Source organism: Athene noctua, chromosome 1 (assembly GCF_965140245.1).
Source record: "Athene noctua chromosome 1, bAthNoc1.hap1.1, whole genome shotgun sequence".
In the NCBI taxonomy this organism is placed as follows: domain Eukaryota; kingdom Metazoa; phylum Chordata; class Aves; order Strigiformes; family Strigidae; genus Athene; species Athene noctua.
In genome coordinates this window covers 101601821-101621512 of record NC_134037.1, presented here as the reverse complement: position 1 = coordinate 101621512, position 19692 = coordinate 101601821, and the positions used below count along the sequence as shown (strand labels likewise).

Genomic DNA, 19692 nt, shown 5'->3' with positions numbered 1-19692 from the left:
AATGTGCTTCTACTTCCTAGCAATCTGTGCATCACTTGCACTGCAGCTAACTGGAATTGATTCAAATAAATAAGCTTTAATAAACTAAGATGCAATTAGTACTGAATATACAAAATATTTAAAAAGTTGTTTTTCATGCCTATTGCTAAAATTAATGCTTAGATTACAGGCAAGCTCTACCCACTTCCCATTTTAAAACAGAGATCTGACTTTGTCTTCCTGTGAAACTTTACAGCAAAGTTAAGGGCTGGAGAGGGAAAAAATTACTATACTGTGTCATAAAATGCAGGTGGATTGCCTTTTTAGAACAGTTTAGCATGATTTTACATGTAACTTACCCAATACATATGCTTTTTTCTCTTAGTGAAAAAGCACTTTATTTAAGACCTGCAGGGGCAATTGTTTGTGACAGGAGTGGAAAAATCTGATCTGTGACTCTTCTGAAGCCTCTTGAAAGGCTTGAACTTGGAGGAAGGAGGGTACAGAGGGAGTAAGTACTATGCATGTATGTGTGAGGATACAGCTCTTAAACACTCTTTTAGCTTTCTGATGTCTGTAAGATTAGATTCCCTTTTTCTTAGTTTCTCTTGCTTTTATTCCTTACAGCGCCTTTTAATTTGACAAGCTTTACTTTAAGGGAAGACCAATCAATTAATGTCTTAGTATTGAAATAATCAGTCTTATGACAATTTAAAATGTTATGGCCTGTTGAGACAGTATGGTCATACTGGAATACTGTGAAGGAATCCTCTCCTTAACATACTTCTATTTTTAAAGCAGCTGAAAGACATACATGCATACTATCAATGTCTTCTCAAGTGCATTTATTCTGCTACTCCCACACAAAAAGTAAGGAGGGAGATCTTATTGAAAAACCATTATAAAGAGATAACTATTGAATTCAGGTTGCCAGAGAGATCATTCAAGAAGGAAAACCACTGTCTCTCAACAATAAGATAATACCATGGAGGATGGATGATTATCCATGAGATAATTTTGTTCCTGAGTATTGTAATCTCAGCTTCCTCCCCTTCCAAACCCAGCACCCTGGGGTATGAGAGTTTATCACAATTTATTCTCTACTGTGCATTCAAGCCAAAACACTAGAGTATAAGCTATCACTTAAACATGCATTTTGTTTTCTCAGTTATCGGTGCTGGTAGGTTTCATAATTTCTAAGGCAAAACTGAGAGGGTCTTTAAAATAAAGCAGAACATAATACACATATAATGAAGTTGTAGTACCCAAGTCAGATTATTACTTCTGGGAATGGCAACTTAAAATACTGAAATAGCCTTGACTTTGCAATTCACTCCTGGTTTTCCAAACGTAAGACTGTATTTAACATGAGGCCAGGGACAGACTACTCCTTTTAAAGGTAAGGGTGTTCCTGAAGGCTTAAGATCTCTTTATCACAAAAAAATATCTCTAAGGCTTGAGAAGGTCTCTATCACAAACAACAATTGAAAACACTTAAACCCTCTTGAATTCTCATAGAAGTCTGGCATCAGGAATACCTTTTAAATAGATATTTAACAGAGATTTTTTTTTTTTTCTAGAAAAAAAAAAGGATTTACAATGTTTTAATTTCTTTATGATGATCTCAAAACTGAGAAAAGAGGCAAGATTTTGCTGCCACAGCTTAACCTTCTGGTTACAGCTTGCAAGCTTTCCTGTTCTTCAGAGCACTTTGCTGTGGGAATACAGAAGTGCAGTCTCCTCTTTCTCTCATGTCTGGAGCCCTGCCCGGTGGCTGCAGACAAGCAATGCCTCTTTGTTCTTTAACCTCCAAATGAACCAGGGATGCAATCTGACAAGCTGAAGCAGTGCTCTCATCCTGCTTCAACTGGGTTCGCTTCTTTGAGAAGCGCAAAGTGAAAATAGTTTTTCAAAATCCAAACACTGAAAAAACCCCACAAAACAACTAAACAAAAAAACCCTACTGGATTATCTAGTATCTGGTTATTTTTGAAGTTTGATGTTTTCTCCTTAGTATGTGTGTTTTTAGCTGCTGACAACAAGCTGGAAAAAGCTAGACCCAAGGCAACAGGAAGACAATTCTGATATCCATAGCTCCAACCATAACCTCTGTGGCAATATATGAACCCAATCTCCTAGTTGAGTTCCCTTTAAGAAAGCTGGACCTGAGCAGCAAGTCTCTGTTGTCATTCTTTCCATAAGTACTTGGAAGAGTATTTCCACTGGTTAATGGGCTATGGGATAACAGTTTAGTTAGTTTCTCAACACCTGCCTTAGCAACAAGCAGAAAGTTGTTATCCTCTATGTGAGCTCTAAAAATAGTTGGTTTTTTTTTAAAAAAAAAAGCAAACAAAACCCAAAAAACCCAAACCCTTTATGAGCATAGAAATTCTCCAGTAAAACTCATCCTCGTGAAAATCTACCTGTCAAGTTTGTGTGCACAGTATCCTTTATTAGAAAATTCTTGTAGGCAGTGCTGAATATATGATATACAGGGAAGACAGACAATAACCTACCATGCTGCTTTATCTTTCTCTCTTTTTTTTTCTTTCAAGCATAGGCTACTGAGGATAAAATATTTTATCAGTAGAGGCAACATAGCTGTCAATACTTGGAGAACTTAATTATTCTCTGTATTCTTTGAGTCTTGTTGTCCTTAGAAATTTCTTTTTCAGTGACTTAATCTCTCCCATCCTGAAATACCAACATTAACTGAAAGCTGAGATCACAGTACAAGCAGCTATTTTCTTTCCCATGGAACAGTAATGAGGCTTTGATGTAACTCAACTGGAAAAAAAATCGGGATGTTTTTACTAAAAGATTGAAGAAATGGGAATTTTAGGTTCCTTTATCAACTGTTTTCCTTATTTACATGGAACATGGTTTCTGCACAGTTGTGGGAGAGATGAGTCTTTACAGAGGCCAGTGAATCCATGTTTATCCAGAGCCTGGGTGACTGAGAGTCACAGACAGAGGAGGATCTACCAAATTACAGGATGCTTTTTGTGAAGACTTGTGTGAAACTTGCAGTTCAAGGCTATGATATTACAAGCAAAAGAGAATGAATAAAGGGTTTTATTGGCCACTCTCTCCCACCCACACAAAGGAAATGTGTGTGTGTCTACTGAAAATAATATGCAGCTGAGCCATGACAGTGACCTGCTTCACCCAATAGTATAGTTAAACACCCAATGAGTTCCGAGATAATTTTAAGAGGATTACCATCTCAAAAAGATTACAGTAAGGTAGCTGAATCAATTGTTTGGTTTGAGATCTACAAGTTGAACTTAACAAAAGAGTACCAATATGTTTATTTCACTAGCAGGCCAGCCAAAGTCATCTGAAACTGTCAACGCTTGCATCTTTTATTATTCATGTGGTTATCTTTATTGCACAGTAAGACTGTTTGACAAATAAAGTCCAAAAACTGGTATAACTGATGTTGTAATACTGGTGCACTCTGCTGAATGTATACATACATAATACTAACATTATGGAATAAATCCACTTTAAATGCTCCAAGGAGATAAGCCCTTTGTTCTATCACCAGAGGTACAAATATTTAATAATACAGCAGCATTTGGAAAAGTTCCACTGCCACCTGCTTATGTAAAATGACTTGTGTTTGACAGAAAGAGGTTCCCAGTATGTTATAATAATTATTTGCTTTTGCTGTTTTGGATACCAGCAGCATCTTCCCACTAAGGAATGTGGAGCATAGACCACAATGTATTTGTCTTGTCCTATCTCTAACATTGTTAAAGTTGAGGGAGGGAAGGAAGGAAGGAAAAGCTCATCTTTCTCCAACTGTTCATACACTCCTGCAAGACAACAAATGCAAAACTACAACCATATGTTAAAATGATGTCTTTAAGTCTGTTTGTATTGATTTCTATTACACGTAAGGCAACCAATTTAAAAACATTTTCTCCAATAAATGGTTCTAATAATGAACCCTTTAGGATCACAGAATTAAAGCAAGTGCAGAGAGATACATGCTGGAGGTCCTTCAGAGAAATATGATGAGTCCCAAGAGTCGTGGTTCATTTACTTTTGGCTTCTTGGTTGTGAGGCCATGTACAGTGCTACTAGACAGTAGATAGTCCCCCCTATTGTGAGAGCCATAGTGGTCCGATAAAGCAGCTTATCTGGAACTCCTCTTTTCAGGTGTACTGGCAGTCCATCTGCTTTCTGTGAGAAGAGTTTAAAAAGAAAACAAAAAAAGAAATTAACATCCATACTAAGGCCATAAGGAACAAGCTATCTGATGTAAGTTAAGGGACTTCCATGAGGGAAACCTCCTGACAAATAGGCTATCTACAGTCAAGTGTATTATGTGTTTTTCATTTAGCAAGACAAATACAAAGGCAAGTTAATTTTATTAGCCAAAGCTGTTAAGTGAAGGCAGAAAGGATGTATCTTGAAATATTTCTCAAGAGGACCTGAATGGGAAAAGTGTCACTAACAAAAGAACATGAAAAGATATGTGTAAAAAATTGTTCACCAAGTCAGACTGACACATTCCAAATGCAAGTGGCATGTAAGAGAGAAAAGGGAACATCATATAAAGCACATTCTTGATGTTTTTAAAAAAAATGCTGAATTGATTTGTTTTATGAAAAGTCTTAGTACACTTAGAAATTGCATAGCTAACTGGCTTTGAAAACTTTACTGTGCTGCTCTTATGCTGCATTATAAACAGCTTCAGTGATGTTAAAATTATACACAAAACAGTAATGATCTACTGCACTCCTCCAGATCTGCTTTAAGGCATACACTTGGATTCCCAGACAGAAAGTGCTTCTAATAGTCAGATAATACAATAAACATCATCTGAAGCCAGTGAAGAGACAGACAATATTACCAGACTTTCCACTTTCTGTATTTATCTCCTACACAAGGCATATATACCTTGTAGTATAGTACAAGTTATACTGTACTTGAACCTTTCTTAACTAGGCTTTACAAAATTTTGGTATTGTAGAACAAAACTAGTTAGCCACATTAAAATAAGGAAAGTTTATGTCCTACTCTCCAGTTTTCTTAAGTTACTCTCAAAGTTGTTGTTACCTGAAAAAGTTTCTGTAGGTCTGGCACCTTGTTTTTACCCAAGAATGAATCAGTTGCTGGTAAATCTGATGCAAGTTTAGTTGTTGTCCCAAATATCAGAGCGGGAGATTCAGTGGAAACTATTGGTTTGAGTCCCTGCATAAATAAAGATTAAAATATCAAGGTACATAACACTTGCAAATGTACCAATTGTCACATTAGGCAGGCACACTGCCAGTCATTACAAGGATACATTACAAAGACTATTTATCTGGTACAAAGACCTGTGACAATGAGCTAGACACATTTTTGGCCCACTCACTTCTCAGCAACAACTCTGGGTCAGAGCTTAGCAAGGAGAATAGAAGCATCTTTTCTGATTTCTTCATGACATAAATTTACAGTAATCGTAAGTTTTTCTGTGCACGTACTTGGCTCAAATTGCTGCTTGTTTTTTGCACACAGACTATCTAGGGCTCTATTTGAGTAGCAGGATTAGAAGCAGGGAATCCCTGATGCTTGGGTCAAACAGACTGAGGAGATTTCAATGAATTCTTCCTCCTGAAGGCTGCAAGCAGTAGCCATAAATAACTGGGCCTTAAATAACTTGGATGTATAGTTTGAGGAAAAAAAAAAGGGGGTTAGGACCACTCGTTTCATACAAAAGTAGTAAGTAGTGCTCAAGGACACGTCTAGAAGCCCTGACATGGTGGATATTTTATGCAGGTGTAACTACACCCTACAATTCACATGCTGCCACAACTTTCCACACCTCAACGGACTCCCCATGAGCAGCACAACTTAATTTGCTTTCAGTTCAAATGATTGTACTCTACATTTGCCGTAATCAGAAACTACATAATGCAGTTGTATGGATAAGATTTAGTGCACAAAGTCACAGCCACCATGAGGTGGCCTCCTTGCCTTTATTGTTATAGTTAGATTTAACAGTTACGCCTGGACACATGGCAGTGATACTTCACATTATGGCTCCTGAAACAGCTGTAATTTTTTTTCCCCCTCACTCGCCACAGAAATGAAAAGCATTGTACAAGTAGGTTCATGTAATGGGTTTTCTTTACGAACAGAATCAGCAATTGCTCTCTATGGGTCAAGTTAAGGCTGCACTGAAATTCTAGTTTCTGTTCAAAGGACTAGTTGATACATTTTGTATTTAAGAGAACTGCCTGAACAGTATTTGGAGTTGGAAGCAGACTAGCACTCTTTTTTTCTCTTACGCCTGCCATAGACCAGACGCGTTTTTTCCATACGTAAAGGCTCTAAATTCTCTGCCGCAACAGGCATCTTCAACAGAAAGACCAGATTTCTCAACATCCCAAAATAGCCTGTGGAATGATCATCAGGGCTCCATCCTCCAGACATGGGTCCAGCTTCCCACTTTTCTAGTGCCTGAATGAATATTAGAATCCCTTTGTGACCTTCTTGGTTATGTTTTGAAAGACAGCAGCCAAAACTGGATTCTCTGACACATTCAATAACTAACTAGTGCCTTCCTACTGAACAAGCTTGCACAGAAGGTACTGAATTATTTAAGACTAGGCAGTTCTGATCGTACCACTAAGAAGGATGCATCTAAGAAACTATTATTATCCCAGGGAAGTTACCGGATATATATTCAAGACTAAGTACCAATTATGTCAAAAATACTTGAAGCAAGCAATTTTGGACCCGTATTTTTGTCTATAAGAACTCTAACTACTTTATTAGATTTGTCTTTAAAAGGTTAATGATTTGACAGAAAAAACTACAGAACAGATCACCACATGTGCAGGTGACTTTTTCTCACCTTCTTGATTGTTAGTATTGCAGCAAGGTGCACCTTTCGTCTTGCTTTAGGCTTCCACTTCTGAATCTCACTTTTGCCTTCCTGAGAGCTTAACTTTTTCAGGAGCAGTCTTTGAGATCACTTCAATAGTTACTACATCATTGGAATTTATGCTTGTTGTCATCATATCTACTTTATTTCATGAGCTGTCTGTAGTGTATAAAACCTGTAAATATTGAGAACTGGAGTAAGCTGCAAACTACTTCAAACAATTCCACGATAAAGATACTTCTTTAATCTTTCCTAAACTCACGGACAGGGGGCTTAAAAATGTGCTTAGCACTAGTAACAAATGGTAGGGGTTTCTAAAACTCCTGCCTCTACAGGATACCACCTGGATGCAAGACACTACAGATTAATATTAGAATAGTGAAATCAGTCGTGCTAACAACTGCAAGTTATTGCATACTTTTTCAGGCTTTAGAAATACATTACTGTCCAGATACTTGTAAGATCCCCTCCTGTTGTGAGCAACAGGAGATTCAAACCTGACTCAGGTGACTAACTTCATAACAAAATCAAATGAAACCATATCAGAAAACTCATATAATCATCAGTGTACTATTGAAATGACTTCCAAAGCAACATGGTGCTGGTTAAGAACATTGCATAGCAATTCAAATAAAAATCATTTACATGGTTCATTGGTTTCAGGAAAGAGTACAACAAAACACATGCTGCAGAAGAGAGACAGCTCAGTTTGCATAACACAGACACTGCATTAATCAGGGTCTCTCACCCCAACATAAACTTGAATTGCATCCATGAATGTGAACCTTGTGGTCAGCTCCAACCAAGCTCAGCTAAATTAGCGTAACTGCATGGCTGTTCCAGCTGGGTACTGGTCTGTGTTTATTGAAAGAAAGTGGCAAGTCCCTTATCTCATACCCAATTGCTGGTTAAGCTTAATGTGGCTGAAGAGAAATCCTCAGTATCACACATAAGAAATTCAGTACAGATCATTTTTTATGCAAGTCATTAAGACACCTTAAATGACCTAACCGTCACTTGCATTTAACATGACTAAAATTGCAGGCTTATTTAACAGCATCAGTCTTACTACACTCAAGATAGTACTGAGGAATGAATGCCTCTAAACGTTTGACCTGTGCTTCATAGGAAAATGTTTCACATTGATAATTTATCTTCTGATATTAAGGTGTTAATTTTTCATTTCTAATCATGTTAACAAGAATTTGTTCAAATTCCTGGACAAAGTACAGCACATGTACTTGTGCAGAAGAGTCAACATCAGCTGATTTCATCAGCACACTACAGCAATGACTTTGTGAAATGCTGAAGTCCTCAATGAAAGGTCAGGACGTGTAGCTAATCCAAAACAGCAAACAAAAGTCTCTACCTACCCCTCTGTAAAGTGTGTTTGTTTTCCTGTCAGAGGTCTGAAGGTTTTAGGACCCAGTCTATCTGTCGGTTGGCCAACATGCTCAGTTAAAACAAACATCCCTTGCTAGCATGAATTCCCGAGCATGAAACAGTTAAGGATTTGGAGCACAATTTAATGGAAATAGCACCACGCTTAATTTTTTTAAATGTTAGGGGGATTGCTCAAACAGATCAGAGAATGAGAATGTGGTAAAAACTGAGGTAAGGACCAAAATGAAAAGGGGAAACAGGAAAGTTAAGGAAAATTATTATTTCAGAACAGGCATTGAAGTAACTTATATGAACTTGCTAAGCTAAATAGCAGGTCCTTCACAGTAAATATACCTTGCTATATGAAGTTAAATATATTTGTTACCACTAACCCAAAGATGCTTTTAAGTAGGATCACTTGAGGCTTTGTCTTGGAATGACACACTTAAGTAAAAGTTGGTTTTTGTACACTTTAAGTATCATCTGCAGCATAAAAAGTTAACCATTACAGTCTCTCAACAAACTCCAATTTGTAACAGCTAAAATCAAGAGATCTGTGATTTGTGGGGGTTTAAAATAGCTACAAGCAAAGTAAGTTGTATCAAGTGAAGATACAGTAGTATGACTAAATTTCTACCAGGTTGTCCTGGTTTTGGCTGGGCAGGATCATGGTCAGCCTTGAACTAGCCAAAAGTTCATACAGTCATCCACCTGATGGCATTTGAAACCGGTCCCACTGTTTGTACTTTAAACATAAGCCAACTCCTTGAATTAACAGTTTTATTGTATTTGTAATGGCTATGGCACTCATTATCCTCCTAAATATGAGTAGTAATTTTTAGCCTATTTGACTCCTCACCTCCACTAGCTGAGAAAGTTCCCATTTAGTCAAACAGGCGAAATTGTTCATACTACTTTATGGAACTTTTTTAAAATGTAAAATTAAGTCTTCTGAGAATGCTAAGACTGAGATGGAAAGAACAAGACAGGTTTCAAACTAAGAGATGTTTTTTGTTAGTATAAGCTGTTAGTTACGTTACTGTCAGCAAAAGAATTTCTGAAATACATTTTGACTGATATTTTGCAGACCCACAATAAGCTTAAACCTGTATCAGGACAATACTCCATAGGGAACCATTAGAATGTAACAGTACAGAACAGAATGAATTATTATAGTGTATATTTGAGCAAGCAGAATTTGAATCACAGGATGTCTTCATTTTTCCAGAAACATCAAGATAAATAGAAGCATAAAAACCAAACCATTTTACATGCAGAGCTATGGTTTTGTTAAATACAGCAACGAAATCAACAGGAAAAAATTTACTTTGTTTCTGACTTAATATCTACTTATGTAGACGTAATAATTATATATTAATTCTATTTATTGCAAACAGTTTTATCAGACTGCTTCTGAATGTGTCACCTGGGAATAGAGTAAAAAAAAAAATTCTACTGGACTAAGAACACTGTAGAAAGGGACTGAAGGTAACTTTTTAAAATGAAGCTATTCTGTTGCATAGCACATTTGCACACCACAGTTGAGGACTAAGCCATATGAATGGTGAGCCAAACATGAAAAAACTACATACATCAATATGAAAAAAAAACCCATTTATAAAGCGAGACAATATTCCTAAAACCTATGTGTATCCAAGCAGATGCATTTCAATCTCATCTTCTCAACTATATTCCCTCAAAAATTAGGTTTTAACATTTCAGTAATGACACTGAAATGAAATACAATGCCTGATGATGACCTAAAATGAAATAACTACAGTGTTCTAGAAGAAAATTATTTCTATTCCTTGGACATTGTCTTTCCTGCCTTGCAGAGGATAGAAGTAAGATCCATCTAGACTTTTTTTTTTTATCTGCAATGATACATTTATGTAAAGCTAGTTTTGCACAGACTCTTTATGAACCAGTTTTGATATATGACACTACAGCATTTTAATCTGGATTATGTCAAGAATTCAGAATTTATCGTGTCTTTCTGTATCTAGTGCAATGATATTCATACATGCCTAATAATCATTAACATAACAAAATGTGGGATAAGAGAATTCTGTATTCCCCTCTTATCTTGCTTCTGTTTTTTAAATCCCTAAAAAATAAAGATGTACCTAAAATGGGATAATTGTTATAATGTAATGGAGGCTGCTGAACAGAAAGGTAAGCAATATTCCACAATCTGGGCTCCAGAAGCCAAGAGTGTTGTCTTTAGGACAACTTTGCTCCAGGTAGTTATCAGAGCTTTCTGTATTTCTGTGCTGGGGCTTTTCTCTTACGATCCTAAAAAAGGATGCATCATTTGCAGAAAAATAGTCGCAATGACCTAGAGACTAATATGTAGTGTTCTAAGTGATACTCTTCCAGAGAGGAGGTACTTCACTGCTTGGGCTTGAAGCCCTTTTGCCCCACCCCAACAGTAACCCTGGCCTTTGCTTTCCTCTACATAAATGAAATGTCCATTGATGTTTATTCTCTGAATATATCTTACTGTAGAAGAGGTAAGAAGTGCCCCAAACACTGCAATAGTGGCAAGTGTTTTCTAGCAGAGGTGCCTGTTGGACATACTCGTACACACTCTAATGAACAGACCTACTTTTAGACTAGAACATATTATTTATTCTGCTGTCTTCCCTGTGCCCTGAAGCCCTGCCCCCAATAGCTACCCAGGAAGCCTTCCAAAGAGTGATGGGGAAAGAAGATAAAAATCTTCTTCAGACAGAAATTGCCCTATCAGAGAGTCAGTAGTACCTCAATGTTAACTTAAGATCATAGAGTAAATCAGGATGGAAGGACTCTCTAGCACTCTTTAGTCCAAACTGAGGTGACACTGGGTTGCTGTGGGTTTTGTCTGGTCTGGCCTTGAAAGGCCTTGGAAATCCTCCAAGGATCGAGACTGCACAACTTCCCCAGGCACTTGCTCCACTGCCTGACTGTTCTCATGAGAATGTCTTTCCTGATATCCAGTTTGAACCTCTCTTGTTGCAGCTTATGCCTGTTGTCTTTTGCCCTCCCACCATGCACCATTATGCAGAGCCTGGCTCCATCATCTTGATAACCTCCTTGTAGGCGTGGGCTGGCTGGTCTTATGTCTGCACCTGCCCCCCTCTCTCTTCTCTTCTCCAGGTAGAACAAGCCCCATTTTCTCATCACATGGCAAGTGCTCCAATCCCCTGACCATCTTGGTGACCTCTGGTGAATTTTCTCCAGTTGCTCAAGAACATTCCCATACTGGGGGGCCCATAACGGGATGCAGTACCTAGATGTGATCCAATGAGTGCTGGGCAGAGGGACATAATCACTTTCCTTCATCTGCTGGCTGTGCACACGGTGACACAGCCCAGGATGCTGCTGTCTGCCAGTACCACAGAGTGTCTACAACAGAGCTGCTCCCACCAGCCTGTCAGTTTCCAGCCTGTATCTCTGCCACTGGCTCTTCCTTCCCACATTCACAACTTTGCCTTTTTTCCTCGTGGACATTCACAGTATTCCTCACACCCTTCACTCTAGATAAGTCCCTCTGAATGGCAGCTCTACTTGAGATGTTTTGGAGGCACTGCCTTGATGTCTTCTGTAAACTTTAGAAGAGTGCACTCTGTTGCCTGCTCCAGGTAACTGATAAAGTCCTGCAGTATTCCACTTGTTATGAGCACCCCTACAGATATGACCCATTAGCCACTACGTTAAGCCTGATCATCCAGTTCTCTTAACCCTTCTAATTGCCTATCCATCTAAACTACAACATCTTCAAAAAATTTCAAAATTAAGAGCTCTGTAGCTGGTCTGGGGCCCTTGAAACAATTTGAGATTTTACAGAAGCTTAATACAACTTTATTGCTTGAAGATAACTGGATTTTCCAAGTAAAACTTGCATCGTCAAAGTTATCCAGGAAAGCTTAACTGTAAGGTAGGTTGCTAACAGATTTAGACTAAGAAAGAATGAAATAAGAAGTTACTTGTGTATCACAACAATACACATTAGTCTATAAAGATGTAGTAAATTTCAGTTACATTTTATTAATGAGTTTATCAGGAAAAAGCCAAAATATAACTTTGATTTCACTTCTGTGTATACACTTATTTTTTCCTTAAAAACCTCAAGTCATAACAGATATGTTTGCTCTCTGAAGTCAGTTCTTTGGAAGGTTGACTTTTTTTAAAAAAAATCATTCTTCTAATCCTTAAACCTCCAGGTTGGTATGGTGGTTTTTTGTTTTTTTTCAATTACTAAACTGTAAGAACTTAAGTTTTTCAAAGTTTACTTGGAAACTTGCAAGATGGTATAGCAACCATGCTGCATTTGTCCTGTGACAAAAATCACATTACCTAGGAAACTATGCTGAGGCACATCAAAGCAAGTAAGTTCTGTGATTTCTTTTCACCACTGTGCAACTCTTTAATGTCTTGAAATGGCTGATGTAATCAGGATTCGTTCTCCCCTCCATTCCCACAGAATTAACCATGTACCGTAACTATAAAGTGTGGAAAATATATGCCTACTTAATGCAACCTTTAATCTGTGTACCCTTAGTAAACACATCAGCAACATAGAGAGGAAAGGCTGTTTTTCATTTTGCTTTAAACAAACTTCTAGAAATCTGTGTCCTCCCTAATAAGGGTTTTAATACTTTCAATAATTAGTGTTTTTTTCAGCACAGACAAGAAGGGGGACCAGCTGCAGTGCTGTTTGGATTTGCCAGCTGCGATTTTAAAACACCACCAGCCACCGTTCTAGCTCAGGCGCAGACCTACATGCTGAAAGTGGGAAAATTTCTTGCTATAACACCCAGCACATCCCAAAACTGAATCAAGAGGTGCACCGCAGAACGAAGCGTCTGTCTTGTCGAGCCACAGGGCACGTTCTCTCGGTACACCTAGGGGCGCACGGCGAGGGGGAGGGGGCGCCGAAGATCCCTCCCCAGCGAAATAAACGCCGCCAGGTCCCGAGGCCGGTGCCGGCAGGCGAGGCAAACACCAGAGCAGCCGCCAAGCGCCCTCCGCCCGGGAGCACACACTCGCGCGGCCCGCCAGCTCCAACCCCCACCACCCCGCCGCCACCACGCTCTGGCCGCCGGCGGAGTCCCGGGCCCGGCTCCGGCTCCTCCAGCGGCTCTGGGGAAGCGAGTGGCGCCGCACGAGGACGGCAAAGGTCACCGCCGCGAGGGCGCCCAGGACGGCAGCGGCGGCCCCGTTACCTGGGGGTTGTAGGCGGCGGACGCCGTTGCCCCGACCAGCCTCTGCGTGAAGCCGTTGAACTTGTAATACATGGCGGGGGCCACCGGCACGCGCGCTCCCAGGGCCCACCGGCTGCGACGCCTGAAGCGGAAGGACCCCAGCCGGCTTTTTGCGACGCTTTAATGTGCAAGGGCCCGCCGGCCCGCTGAACCCAGCCACGAACGCCTGAAAGCGCTGTGGTAGGAAAGCCGCCAAAGGAGCGGGATTAAAAAATAAAACTGCGAAATCCAAGAACCGTTACTAAATCTGTGAGAGAGCCTCTCTCTCTCTGTAATTCCTGCAGCTCTTAAAGTGAGACTGGGGGCAATTTTCAGTCAGGCAACAGTTTAGCCCCCTAGCAGCCCGAGCTGTGGTGCGCATGCGCACCACTGCCCGCCGAAGGGCACCGGTAGCGGGATGCCGGCTGGCGGCAGGTGGTGTGGAGGGGTGGGGCTGCTGTCAGCCAATCAGCGCAGGCGGGCGGGAGGCCCCGCCCCCAGCGGGGGTCGGGCCGGCAGCGTGGAGCCGCCGCGGCGGGGCCCCGGGCGGGTTTTGAGGCGCCGCGATGCTGCGGGCGCGGGAGGCGGCCGCCCACGGGTGGGACAGAGCTCGTGTGCGTGGTGCTTCCCCCACGGTGGCCCAGCCCGCTCTTCCCTTCCTGGCCGCCGCGGGGGTAGCCAGGGGCGGGCGGCCTGTGCGCCTTGCGCTCCTTACCGCCCGCCTGGTATTTGGAATTTGAGGCAGCGCTGGCGGGTTGAAGTGTTTCTTTTCTGATAGAAATTAAGAAGGAGCCGTTTTATTTTCTCTGTGTCTCTACTTTTATCAAGTGATTCCTTTCTCTACTCCTGCCTTTAGAATACATCTGATATCTAGAGTTTGTTTCTAGAATTTGTTGGTAATAGTCATTAGTGACCCGCACCAGTTAGAGTATTGCCTATTAGGAGTCCCACATACAGTTTTGCAGATACACTTGCTGTAAAAATATCTGTGGTTATGCACTGAGAACTATTAAAATATGATTTGATTATACACTAGAGGAAGATCTATTCATAGGAGGTGTTTTAGAAAGTAAAATTTTAAAATATGTATGATATGACTTCTTTACCCGCTCATGTAACGCCTTCTACTTAGTTTTCAGAATCTGAGCTTGATGGCAGCAAAATGGAGCCTTGTGTCTTGGATTTATCACCTTGTGAACAGACATGTCCTGTACAGGGTGACCACTGCTCAGGAACAAGGAAAGCCCCTGTGAGCTCTGTGTTTCCCTTTACTTGTGCGAGCCGGGCAGTGAACCTGAAGTGTAGGTCCCGCTACACTAGTTCTTATCTGTGCCTGTTGCCCTGGAGGCAGATTTTCCTCTTGGTGAGACCAGTTCCACAAGCCCTGTCTCTGCTGTCCTCTCTGAGAGAACCAGCTGGTTGTTCCATACATGATACCCTGAGTTGATGTTCTGACTCAATGCTAAGAACATTAACTGGAGAGGATATGTTATTTGTTCATTAAGTAGGAAATATTTTGTAAACATTACAGGAAGTATTGTGAAATCCCTGCAGCTTTCAACACTAGGGAGCATTAATGAACATGTGCTGCATAATTTATGGTAGAAAAGAATTTGCTGATTGGGATTGTACTTATTTCTGGGAAAGTTAAACGAGAAGTTATGTTTGATTACAAATCTGCCCATAATGGAGCAGAAGACCCTGAAGATGAGATATACCTATTTTAGAGTGGAATGCTGTGAATCATGGCTAGATTTGTGCGTAACAGGCCTGACCTATTGAAATGCATGGGATCTGGCTCTGGAACCTTCCCTGGGCATATCTATCTGTAGATGCACTATAGCTCCTTCTGTCCAGCTATTTCAGCATTTGCCAGAAGAAATAGATGTGCCTGGCAAGCTCACTTACTGAGGTTGTTTTATATCTTGCTCTTCCACCTTTTTTTCCAACATTAATACTTGCTATAATTCCAGAGGAGCACAGGTTTTGTGGCAGGTCATGCATGGAGATAATGCCATTGTATAACTCGTTCTTGCTCTGTTGATGCTCTTGAATCAAGTTCTTGAAAAGTCATTCAATATTGATGGAAAGCTGTGGAAAAGAAAGGTTCGTGCCCTGGAGCTCCAAGGAGGCTGTGAAAAGCGTACAGGTTTATTCCCTTTTTCAGTTAATCAATTCAAGTCATGATGCTTAAAAGTAAGCTGTGAAACTGCTGCTGCAAGCTGTTGAAACAAAACCTAGGTGCTGCCTCTGTCTTGTTTTAGCTCACAAAATTGAAGATGTGAAATTGTTTACCTTGCAAGAAGGATGCATGGGAGGATGACATGAATAAAATTACAGTTATAAATGAAGCTTCTGCTGTCGTTCGTGCAACACAGGAGCATGGGGACATTCTGTGAAAAGGAAAGTAAAATCAGAATAGCATAAAGTCTTTCCTCTAAAGGAAGAAACTTGGTTTTCCCTTAGGCTTTTTCTCCACCTTTTGCTTTAGTCTCTAGACTTTTGCCTAGACTGCTTTGCTTACCAGACTTGATGACATAATGGATAAATTGACTGTAAAACTTACTGCCATGAGAAGTCATTGGGGCAAAATGAGGCCACTCACCCTACCATGGTTCAAAGAAAGACCAGGCATCTTTGTGGACCATAAAACTATGTACATTTAATGCAAACAAAGTGTCCTGGAAGGAAAAGCCTTCCTGCATTGGACTTTAAGCTGAGCTCTGACTTCTAGACATTGAGACCAATAATTTATGGGAACTGGCAGTTCTACATTGGGTCTGTTAGGGATTTTATATCTTCATCTGCAGTGTGGTATTGGCAGTAGCTAAAGACAATACTGTCCTACAGGCTACACTGTAGTTTAATCTATTCCATTTTTTCCAGATTTTAAGGTAACTGGTTTCATACATGCAGGTTTGCTTATCATGGCTCGTTCCTGGAATAGCACTAAGATTATGCTTTGAGAGGAGTAGATTTCTGAGAGTGAATGAAAGAAGCGGAGTACCTTGAGCTTCTTTGTTGTTGTTGTTGTTGTTGCGATTTTTGTGTATCTATTTTCTTTTTGAGGATAAAATAAATAAAAGCCCAAGACCTTATTCTGTTGCTTAATGAACAAAACCTTCATATGCTGATCATTATTTCAGCACAGATGTCTGTAACTCAAATTCTGTCAATCTGCCCATGCAGCTCTGTTCTTGAATTGCTGAGAACAACTATGTGGGTGGATTTAGAACATGAAATTGCCGTGTGTGCTTATGTTTTGTTTATGCAGTACTCGTTTTTAAGAGTACTAGATTGGATGTGCTTAATATTTGCTTTGTGTGTCTGTGTGTGTATACATAATATATACAAACCCTCAAACTAGATGATCACCAAGCATAAGCTCTATTAATGCAAGAGTCTGGGACATTGTAAACATGTTCCATTTGAATAATGTTATCAACTGAAAGAAATTAAGTCCATGCACAGAATATGGCAGTAGTTAGTTCTCAAACCTTTATGTGAATTTATTGGTGCTTTATTGCCCATATATACTGAATACAGCACAGATGACTCTTGGAAATAGACTACTATTGTCCACAAAGAGATTTCTCTTTGAGAGACTTAACAGTACTGAAAATGAATAAAAACATATTTTAATATTAATATAAGTTTAACCAAAGGTTTTACTATATCTTTCTCATAACAAAATTCTTGCTTTTTTTTCTGAGGGAGATGGGGTTAAAGAGACAGCCATTTAGCTCTTCTCTATGAATTAAGAAATAATTTCATATTTCACTTCTATTTCATGGACACTTCTTTGTCTTGACATAAGGCTTCTACTTGTGAAATACTTGATAGCAGTAGTTGCTTAATAGCAATAGCAATTTGGGCAATAAGGACATTGTGTTGACTGTAGTATGATGGGGATCAGGAATCTTTTTAAAGGTATTGAATTTTATTTGGGGGTATCTCCCTCTAGTTATACATGTATAGTATTTTTTCCACGTTCTCAGGCAGAACTTGTCTGAGAAAGTAAATTAAGGAATTTAAAACTTGATGGTATAATTATTGTAAAGCCTAATGATTGAATAATGCCTCTGGAGCAGCAAGTTATGCTTCTTATATACCGTCTCTCTGCAGTTACGTCTTACCTGTGTAAAAGCAGAATGGAAATTGTGAAAGCACTGTTTTATTCCAGGTTAGCAAATAAGTATTCTTCTATCCTGCAGTCTCCAGATGTGAAAAGCATTATAGGAACCTACAGTAAATATTGCTTTCATGACTTTTCAGCTTTGTTGTCTTTCCTTTTTTCCCCTTTATTTTCAGGATTGCAGAAGCAAAGGTAAGTTTTTCATCTGATTGAGACATCGAAGTTGGCTGTCAGTAAAATAATAATTACCTAAAAGCCCTATTTTTGAGCAAGTAATCTTGAAATCCCCAGGCCCTATCTCTGTGGCATATAACACTTCTCACTTCAGAAATACTGTACTGGAAGGCTGGATACTTTGCCTCTTGCTGTTGACTTTGATGGGGACAACCATAGGTTGACATTTCTTTGTGTGATGTATCTTTTTCCTTTACAATCATAATGGAAATCTCATGATGGTAGTACCTTATTCTGCCTGAACTTTTCCTTTAAACATTACACAGGTAGTGAAATAGGTTCCCAAATAAAGTGAGCAGTATCTCTGGACATTGAGAGGTAAAATGGATCTGTAAGGTTTTCTGCTTTCACACTGCTGCCAAAGTCTTCCTTCACCTCTTCCTTCTCCCTCCCTAGGCTATAAAAGTTTCTTTCTCAAACAGTCAACAGTCTGCAGCAGAAGTTTATTTTTCTCAGATATGCTGTAAATACTGCAAGGATGAGGCATTGTCTTTGTATTTCATTTCTTCTTGTCAGCCTTTTCATACTCAAATCCACAGACTGGTGTCCAGAGACAACCACATCCTTAGTGCAGTATTGTAACAAACTTTCCTGGGTAAGTCAAGATTTATAGACCTGAAAAACCTTCTCTGCACATGTGTTAGAGGAAATGTTCTGTACGTTTGTGTGGTATGAAGCAGATAGATAGTAGGGTATTGTGATGGGCTGAGGAAAGATCCCATGCACTGTTCCTCAGTATTAACAACTAACGCATGGGGCAGTGTATGCCAGGTGGCTTGACTTGAATACACGAGTCTTTTGCTTTCCTGGTCCAGTGCCCACTTGTTAGTCACTTAATTTTAGTTATTATCAGTCACATTTCAGTACATTCTATAGAGCTGTGTTGGGGCTTAATTTATCTTTTCTCAACAGTGACACTGCCCTGTATCTAGTCTAACAGTTCCTTGGAGAAGGCAATGATCAGTGAACATGCAGGATCACCAGCACCAGCTGTTCAAAAATCATGAGCTTGGATTTAAAAATTTGTCAGTTATTCACGTTTTAGCATGTGATCATGTTTTAGCACTTCTTTCTCATGCCTCAGGATATAAGGAACATGAATAGATGAAAGCCTCATTTCACATGATGATTTTTTAAAAAGACTATCATAGGTAATAAATTTCAAAAGCTGTCAACTTCTGAGCTGTAATTTCCTGAAGAAGATATAAATTGTTTGTTAGCACTGCACCCTCAACATAGTGCAGAGTGACCTATAGGTACATGCTGAGGCAATGCTGTTTGATAGAGTGCATTGAATCCATGCTGTTCGGGACAAAGAAACAAGAATAACAGCAATTCTTCCACCAGAGGATCACTGTTTGCTAATAATTCTTAAAGTGGTGCCATCAAATAGCAGTACTCTACATCCAAGCATCCTTGTAAGAGCAGTAGACGTGTCTTGCAAAATCTTTTGATTGCGTTTTAGCTAAGGATGTATCTAGGATGCACATCCAGAGTCATCTCCCAGTTTGCTCCTGGACAAAGTTTTCCATGGGAAGGGTACTGCAGCCTTTGGCTCAGTCTCTAGATGGAGTGAATGGGAAATGAGGACCATGCAGTGTGCCATGGCCACTCAGCCAAGATGTAGTCTAAGACAAGCCTAGACCTGCAGCTCCAGTGAAATGTCCACAGTCCTGTGGATCCACAAAGGCTAAGAACAACAGATCTCCAATATGTTACAGAGGAGAAGCTGAAACCTAAGGAGCAAAAAGAGAACTTCCCTCCAGCTGTCCTCAACTGGGAAGCTTTTAATCCGAAATACGCTTTTGAAGTAAACCTCCAAGTTATACCTGTGCTTTGGTTTGTATCAC

General features: G+C 39.9%; 1 protein-coding gene across 3 annotated transcripts; it reads right to left on the bottom strand.

Annotated features, from left to right (window-relative positions):
* Positions 1-3323: 3323 nt before the first annotated feature.
* On the bottom strand, positions 3324-13588 carry COX7A2L (cytochrome c oxidase subunit 7A2 like). Of its 3 annotated transcripts, XM_074897116.1 has the most exons (4): positions 13456-13588; positions 5050-5184; positions 4484-4492; positions 3324-4170 (listed from the first exon to the last, which is right to left on the bottom strand). In XM_074897116.1, the coding sequence occupies exons 1-4, from the start codon at positions 13525-13527 to the stop codon at positions 4027-4029; spliced, it is 360 nt and encodes a 119-aa protein (XP_074753217.1). In that variant the 5' UTR covers positions 13528-13588; the 3' UTR covers positions 3324-4026. The 3 variants fall into 3 exon arrangements, with proteins under 3 accessions (XP_074753217.1, XP_074753216.1, XP_074753219.1); XM_074897115.1 differs by lacking the exon at positions 4484-4492; XM_074897118.1 differs by lacking the exons at positions 4484-4492; positions 5050-5184.
* Between the last annotated feature and the right edge of the window lie 6104 nt (positions 13589-19692).